The 8,748-nt window shown below is 43.5% G+C and overlaps 1 protein-coding gene across 2 annotated transcripts in view; it reads left to right on the top strand.

Moving 5' to 3' along the window:
* Positions 1–2,840: 2,840 nt before the first annotated feature.
* Positions 2,841–8,748, top strand: part of GDI2 (GDP dissociation inhibitor 2) — a 44,204-nt gene continuing 38,296 nt past the window's right edge. The window contains exon 1 of one of the 2 annotated variants that reach the window (XM_066385655.1): positions 2,841–3,113. In XM_066385655.1, the coding sequence (XP_066241752.1) occupies positions 3,069–3,113 (45 nt within the window). In that variant the 5' untranslated portion in view covers positions 2,841–3,068. Of the gene's footprint in view, positions 3,114–3,241; positions 3,479–8,748 lie in introns of those variants that run through there. The other variant, XM_066385653.1, reaches the window with a different exon arrangement.

The raw sequence follows: 8,748 nt of genomic DNA, 5'->3' as shown, positions 1-8,748 counted from the left end.
AAGTTTCCCTTTATCAGGAACTGTCATCTGTGGCTTTTTATACACTGAACCAGTTTGTGGCTTTCAAGCCACTTCACTCTAAACAGTGTTTGTTGTCTACCAAGTTCCTTGGCAACTGGAATAGGTAAGTTACAAGATGCAAGAGCAGGCACACAATTTTGAGTGAACTCCATCTGTTGAAGATTAGTTGTTTTTTCTGTTTTGTTTTAGTCTTTCTGCAGGGCCACAGGACTTGCATTGTGAATATAACTAAACCAGTGTAAGGGATCAGATTGAGGAGACTTATTAGCCTTAAATTCAGTTCTCTTAGCCAGTGCCTTTAACTTTGCCAGTAATTCTATCTGAATATGGATGAAATATCCTTCACTTAAAATGTGGTAGCATAATTCATCTGAGATTCTTTTTTTTTTTTTTGTGGCAGTGACAGAGAGAAGAGTCAGAGAGAGGGACAGACAGACAGGAAGGGAGAGAGATGAGAAACATCAATTCTTTGTTGCCGTTCCTTAGTTGTTCATTGATTGATTTCTCATACGTGCCTTGATGTAGGGGGGCTACAGCAGACTGGGTGACCCCTTGCTTGAGCCAGTGATCTTGGGCGCAAGCTGGTGAGCCTTGCTCAAACCAGATGAGCCCGGGCTCAAGCTAGTGACCTCGGGGTCTTGAACCTGGGTCCTCCACATCCCAGTCCGACACTCTATCCACTGCGCCACTGCCTGGTCAGGCTCAGTTGATTCTTAAAAGCTTCAACATTCAGAGACTGATGGCAATATGTGAAACAGGATCTGGTTAACACTAGTTTAAAAAAAAAAAGGGGTATTTCATGTCAATTCAAAAATATAGGTAAGTTTGTAACAGCAGCCCAGTAAGATCCTTTGCCCTTTCTGCCATGTGAATACACAGTGGAGAGACAGCATAAACCAAGAAGAATGCCCTGACAAGACATACCCTGATCTGGGACTTCCTAATCTCCAGAACTGTGTTTATAAATAAATTTCTGTTGTTTATAACATATATATGTTGTGACTCCTGCACTTGGAGAGCAACAGCAGGAGTTTCTTAAGCCATCAGCTATCTGTTTAGCCAATACAAAAGGCAGTGACATCTACTGTTATATAATCTGTTCAGCAGTCCAGTAAACTTTGCACTGTTTTGTCTACTTTATAACTTACTTGGTCACTAATGAATACAGACCCAATTAAAGCTGTATGTAAATACAAACTGCTTTCCCTTCCCTCAAAAAAAGGTTCATTGTCTAATATATCTTCTTAAATTCTGTATGGGGTGAAGAAACATTACAAATCCTTACATTCTTTCCTGAATCTGAATGATTTAAATATGAAGGAAGGGTCTTATCAAGATTCGCTTTGAATAGCTCTTTCCCAGCTATATTTGAGTAAATCTTGAAGGAAATGCCAACTCTCTTGTTGTTGAGTATGCATGCTTATCACAGGTTAAAAACACTGGTTGTCAATGCTGTTAGGAAAATTACTTGTATAGGTCTCTATAGGTCTATCTATCCTCTTTGCGAATATAAGCCTCTGCTTACACCTAAAAAAAAAAAGGGGTGTGTGCCGCAGGTGGTATGAGACAGGGGTAGAGATGGAAAGCAAAAGGAAATTTTCCTTCCAGGCTCATGGCCTAAACCTATTCATATACTGGTCAGCTATTACTATTTTTACAGTTGGTGTAAGTTATAGCTCTCAGTAGGAAAAATCGAGTCTGGCCTTCCCTTTATTTATGCTGAGTTATTTTTTAAAAGGAGGTTGTTGTTTTCCTCTAAATTTCCCAAGGCCACACACGGGGCAACACCAAGCAGGAAACAAGTAAAAAACACAATTTCCGAACTTCTTAAAACATGTTGGGTTCTTTCCCCTTTAGAAAAGTGGTGTCCTGGAGGAATAGAGCTCAGAGCATTGCTCTGAAGCACAGAGGTTGTCGGCTGGATGCCCCGTCAGGGCACATACAGGAGCGGACTGACATTTCTAAATTTTTTTATTTATTTATTCATTTTTTTAGAGAGGAGAGAGGGAGAGAGAGAGACAGAGAGAGAAGAGAGAGACATAAGGAGGGAGGAGCTGGAAGCATCAACTCCCATATGTGCCTTAACCAGGCAAGCCCAGGGTTTTGAACCGGCGACCTCAGCATCTCTAGGTCTCTAGGTCGACGCTTTATCCACTGCACCACCACAGGTCAGGTGGAGGACTGACATTTCTGTCTCTCTCCCTCTCTCCCAAATCAATAAAATAAACATTAAAAGGGGAGGGCTACAAAGAGAAACAAAACAAGTTGCAAATCAGAAGACTAGGTGTCACCGCGGGTGCGATCCCGGGCGAGTGGCCCGGCCGCAAAACACCGCGGAAAGGGGGAAGGGTGTCAGACCACTTTACGTAACCTACCGGGTGGGCGGGCCTGACCTGAGGCGGCTGCCCGCCTTCCTCGAGCCCGCACCCGCCCAGACCCTGCCGGCCGGTTCCGGCCCACGTGGCCGGCGCAAGTTCAAAGTCCAGTGGCGCCTTTGGGCGTCGGCGGCCACAAGGCGGCGGGAGTAACGAACTGGACAGCCACTCTCCCGCCGCGGGCACACTTCCTCCTCTGCCCTATAGGGCTGGCGCGGGGCCACCTCCACTCCAAGATCGCAGCAGGGAGGGCGAGGTACCGGAATCTAAGAGAGGGATAGCCTAACCTCCTTTCGCGAGAACTCAGGAAGGAAAGAGGTTGGGCCGGTGGGGACATGGCCAATGAGAGAACGGAAAGGTGTGATGGACGGCCCTCTGAACCCTTCCTTTGAGCCCCGCCCCGCTGCGGAGACCCGGGTCGCCGCCCGCCTGCCCCTCCCCCTTCCGCTCTCCCCCTCTCCCCCCGCCCTGCTCTGCTCTTCCCGTCTGAGGTGGCGGCTGGAATCCCTCCCCTTCATTGCCGTTTTGCCTCTCCTCCTGACTTCCCTTTCGCTTCCGGGCGCGAGACCGGCCGAGCGCTTCCCTCGCGTCCTCGGGGTGGGCATATAACCCCTACCCCCTAGCATCTTGCTCTTTCTCCTTTCTCTGGGCTTCTACCTGCGCCTGCCCGCCATGAATGAGGAGTACGACGTGATCGTGCTGGGCACCGGCCTGACGGTGAGTGCTGAGTTCCTGTCGGCGGCGGAGGCCGAGGAGCCGGGGAGGGCGTGCAGGCCCGAACGGGGGAGGGTTGGCTGGGGGCTGGCCCGCACGCCACTTCCTCGGAGCCGCGTGAACCCGGCCCGCGCTCAGGGTCTCCTATGGGTGTAGTCTTCCGTCGTTTTTTCGTGCCTGCTTCTGGAGGGGAGGCGAGTAGGGCGTTGGGCCTGGTGCAAGAGGCACATTCCGCGGTGTGTGGGCCTGCGGCCGTGAAGGGCCAAGTGGGCCGTGATTGGAGCGGGTCGTCTCTATGGAAGGCAAGCCCAGTATCTGCAAAGCCCAGTCAAGTGCGTGATTTGATGAGTAGTAACGGCGAAGTAAAAGTAGGTGGAAAATGAGTTTCTCTGTGCTACAGAAAAGACCCCAAAAAGCCCAGCTTGGGGAATTGCTCTTCCACCTCTCTTATGGATCGCTGGCCTCTCCCGAGTGGAAACGGAAAAGGCAGCGGGCAGAGTGGGGGAGGGTGGAAGCCACTTGCGGTTGCATTTCCTACTTAGCCTTCAGCTGCTACTAATCAGTCTGTGGCTGCCAAAGCTAGGCAAAAGGTTTTGTGACAAGTCATTCGATAATTATTGTTTTGTAATTGTTAGAGTTCAGTTAACTTACATTTTTTTTTTGGAGAAACTTAGTTCTGTTATCTACTTCCCCCATTCCAAATGATTATCTCCTTTCCGCATTCCAAATGAGAACCATTAGCCATTATTTTTAACCACCATACAATCTCACTTATTGAGCATCAGTAGAATTGGAAATGAGTTTTCTCAAACTTTGTCTATCAAATGCTTTCTTACTTGACCATGGCCATCTTTTCCTTCTGTTTTGTCTGTTCCTTGCCTCCATTGTCTCTTTTCGATGTTTTCCCCTAAGAAATGATTGACGATGGGTTGCTAGATGCCAAGTTCTCTACTACTTTGCTCTTTTCTGGGAGGTAGACAATTTAGAGCAGGGGTCCCCAAACTACAGCCCGCAGGCCACATGCGGCCCCTGAGGGCACCTCTTTCATTGGTGGTCAGTGAGAGGAGCATAGTTCCCATTGAAATATTGGTCAGTTTGTTGATTTAAATTTACTTGTTCTTTATTTTAAATATTGTATTTGTTCCCGTTTTGTCTTTTTACTTTAAAATAAGATATGTGCAGTGTGCATAGGAATTTGTTCATAATTTTTTTTATAGTCTGGCCCTCCAACGGTCTGAGGGACAGTGAACTGGCCCCCTGTGTAAAAAGTTTGGGGACCCCTGATTTAGAGAATACTAGCGCAATGTGAGTGGCAGGTGTTCCTAATATGGTTAGTTTATTTACTTGGGTGTTGTGAGTGGCAGGTGTTCCTAATATGGTTAGTTGATTTACTTGGGTGTCTGTGTGCTTAGAGACCTTTAGATAATACATGGTATCCTTCAAATACTGCAGGCAGATGTGTTGTATCTTGTACTTTCTCTCTTTTTTAAATTAAGAAAATGAAGACTAGTACTCTTGGGAAAGAAATCTATTTGAAGAGAAGACCATTTTCATTATCAATTTTTTTTTCTTTTTAGAAATGTGAAATTCTGACTTTGGGCTACTTCATCTTAATAAAGTGAACACTGATGTAGATCTTGTGTATCCTGTAAAGTCTGACCTCAAAGTCCCTAATCATTTAACCCAACACTTCAAATTTGTTGAAATGCGTTCTGGGACCAAGTTAATATTTTTTTTCAGGTAACACCCCAAATTAACTATTTTAGATTTCTCTAGAAAAGAGAAAACCTTTTAACTTTCATTTGGCTAATTTTTTAGCAGAAGGCTTCAGGAACCAGAATGGCACTTTTCTGGTCTGTCATTTTCCGGTTTATAATGATTTGTGGTGCCTGTTGGAGAATACTGATTTCTGAATGCTTCATTATGTTGGACCAGTCCAAAAGGAGACTTGTGGCTGGCTAGAAAGTAGTACCAAATAGATGAGATTACTTACCTAGAAAGCTGTTTAGTCTTTTGAATGGGAAGTATTAGGTTGAATTTCATGTTTGGTGGTGAGTTGGAAGACTGTTGGATGCCTAAATGAATAGGCCTATCCACTACAGTTTTTTTGTTTTAAAAATCTTTAAGTGCCTGATTGGGATTTTGAGCTGAGTTTAGTAGTTTGTGATGGATCTTGCCCAGTGGCAGCGTATTGTAAGAGCCAGTTCACTGTTTTTTATGGGTATTGCTAGTGTTTGAGATTTGCACTTGATTAAAGTCAGTTGGACTAGAACAAATGAGTGTAGATTCATTACAGTGCAGGTTTCTACATGCCTAGTTCAGAACCATTACTTTGTATCAAAGGTGCACGGTTTTATTGTGCAACAACGGAGCTAAGATAATGCACTTTATTTAGATTTCATTTGGATTAGTTGTGATGTGTTTGATGAGTGGTAGATGCATATTACTTAGAAATCAGACCAATATTTTTGCCATTTTAGAGCTGTAATAATAATAATAATAATAATAACCCCCGTAAACCTTTCTAGATAGTTTTGTGAGATATTCTCTGAGAATGGTATCAATTCAGAGCAATCACATTATTACCATCATTGACGGGAGTAGTAGTGATGGGATGATTTTGATAAGTCTTTTATCCTTATTTTAACTGATACAAGGACTTTGATTACTTAATGTTAAGAGATCTCCAAAGTTAAAATTCCTTCAAGCTAACTTTGACTATTTGGAGTGAACATACCATTTGATTTTCTTAATTTTTGGTTTGTAAATATTTAGTGCCTGATATTTTAAGAACCTAAAAACAGATATACCAAATATTACATGGGTACCAAATGCTACATGGTGCTAATGTGTCAAGTGTTTTTAGTGCAGTTAACTTGTTACTTTTAAAATACAGTGTAGTCTGACCTGTGGTGGCTCTGGATAAAGTGTTGACTCAGAATGCTGAGGTTGCTGGTTTAAAACCCTGGGCTTACCTGGTCAAAGCATATACGAAAAGCAACTATGAGTTGATCCTTACCTCTCCTCACTCCTGCCTTTTTTTCTCCTCTCTCTAAAATCAATTTAAAAATATTCTTTTTTTTTTTTTTTTTTTTTTTTTTTTGAGAGACAGGCAGACAGGAAGGGAGAGAGATGAGAAGCATCAATTCATAGTTGCATCAAGTTAGTTGTTCATTGGTTGCTTTCTCATGTGCCTTGATGGGGGGGAGGGGCTTCAGCAGAGCCAATGACCCCTTGCTCAAGCTGGCGACCTTTGGGCTCAAACCAGTGACCATGGGGTCATGTCTATGATCCTACGCTCAAGCTGGCAACCCTGAACTCAAGCCGGTGACCTCAGAGTTTAGAATGTCCCAGGTCAACACTCTGTCCACTGTGTCACTCCCTGGTCAGGCTATGAAGATTAATTACTATGTTATGCTAGAGCAGGGGTTGGGAACTTTTTTGGCTGAGAGAGCCATGAACGCCACATATTTTAAAATGTAATTCCATGAGAGCCATACAACGACCTGTGTACCTTACGCATTATCCAATAAAAATTTGGTGTTGTCCCAGAGGATAGCTGTGATTGGGCTCCAGCCACCCGCAACCATGAACATGAGCTGTAGGAAATGAATGGATTGTAATGCATGATAATGTTTTATATTTTTAACGTTATTGTTTTTTATTAAAGATTTGTCTGCGAGCCAGATGCAGCCATCAAAAGAGCCGCATCTGGTAGCGAGCCCTGTGCTAGAGTATAATGAAGCCACTGAGACCCAGTGGGTCCTTCCTTATTCTGTAGTCTCAGACTGCTTGACTTTTGTGAATTCTTCAGTCTTTTTATTTTCCCCTTTGCTTACTTTGCTATTGATGTATAGATTTTTAAAATTATATTTATTGGGGTGACATTGGTTAATAGATCATACAGGTTTTAAATGTACATTCTATGAAGGATGATCTGTAAATAGAGCATTGTGTTCCCACCACCCAAAGTCAAATCATTTTCTAGGCCGGCAGCTTTTCTTTAATTTCAGTATGTATAGACAGCCTCACTACCTAATTTGCTACTTCTTATTGACTTTGGGCTTGGCAATAAATTCATGAACCTTCTTAGAAATAGTATGTAAATTAAGGGTAACTAGCTCCACAGCTCTTTGTGCTCATCAAAAGTATTTGTTCTATGTCAGAGGTCCCCAAACTTTTTACACAGGGGGGGCCAGTTCACTGTCCTTCAGACCGTTGGAGGGCCGGACTATAAAAAAACTATGAACAAATCCCTATGCACACTGCACATATCTTATTTTAAAGTAAAAAAACAAAATGGGAACAAATACAATATTTAAAATAAAGAACAAGTAAATTTAAATCAACAAACTGACCAGTATTTCAGTGGGAACTATGCTCCTCTCACTGACCACCAATGAAAGAGGTGCCCCTTCTGGAAGTGCAGTGGGGGTTGGATAAATGGCCTCGGGGCCGCATGCTGCCTGCGGGGCCATTGTTTGGGGACCCCTGTTCTATATAGTAATTCTAGTAGGAGTTATAAATAAAAACATGCTTTAGTGATATTGAGTCAGATTATTCTAGTAGTAAATTTTTAAATAATTGTTTTACATCTCAGACATGCTTTTTCCTCTATTAAAATTTTGTAATTTCCAAGAGGAGTGGTATTTTCTTTTCTTTTTATTTTTACTTGTTTTAAAAATCAAGTGTTAGACTTAAGTAGATAAAGGACTTTATCAACTGCATTAGTGATCTTGGGCCCATATGTACAAATGTCTTATGGAAGATATAAATATCTTGCAGGTAGTTTGTATTTTTAATCAGCCTTATGTATACTGGCCCAAAAGAATAGGTAAAATCAGATATAGTAGCATATAGAGGTAGTAGTGAAACATTTGATTTGAAGGACCACATAGTAAGTGCCAAAAGAAAAATAACATGGGAATTCAGACAGGAGAATCAGGAAAAACTTCCTAAGGGAGGGAAGCTGGCTTTAAAAAAATATTGGTAAGCTTGAATGTAAGGAGGAATGAGTTTCTAGGCAGAGAGCAGTATAAGTCGATATTAAGATGATAGATACAATATCCCACATAGGTAGAATATAAAACTGAGGTTTATGGACATAGATAAAAATGAAGTGGTTAATAGGGGGAGGGGATGAGAAGGAGGAAAGTAAAGTGGGGCAAAGATGGTGGCCGAAAAGGATTTGACTTTGGGTGACGGGCATGCAATGCAACCAACGGTTCAAATGCTAGAGAAGTTCACCTGAAACCTATGTACTCTTTTTTTTTTTTTTTTTTTGTATTTTTCCGAAGTTGGAAACGGGGAAGCAGTCAGACAGACTCCCGCATGTGCCTGACCAGGATCCACCTGGCACGCCCACCAGGGGCGATGCTCTGCCCATCTTGGGGCTTCGCTCTGTCGCAATCAGAGCCATTCTAGCGCCTGAGGCAGAGGACACAGAGCCATCCTCAGCGCCTGGGCAGACTTTGCTCCAATGGAGCCTTGGCTGCGGGAGGGGAAGAGAGAGACAGAGAGGATGGAGAGAGGGAGAGGTGGAGAAGCAGATGGGCGCCTCTCCTGTGTGCCCTGGCCGGGAATCGAACCCGGGACTCCTGCACGCCAGGCCGACGCTCTACCACTGAGCCAACCGGCC

This window comes from Saccopteryx leptura, chromosome 5, assembly GCF_036850995.1.
Source record: "Saccopteryx leptura isolate mSacLep1 chromosome 5, mSacLep1_pri_phased_curated, whole genome shotgun sequence".
Taxonomy (NCBI): domain Eukaryota; kingdom Metazoa; phylum Chordata; class Mammalia; order Chiroptera; family Emballonuridae; genus Saccopteryx; species Saccopteryx leptura.
Note: the sequence above shows the minus strand (reverse complement) of the source record. Positions and strands in the feature narration are given on the sequence as shown.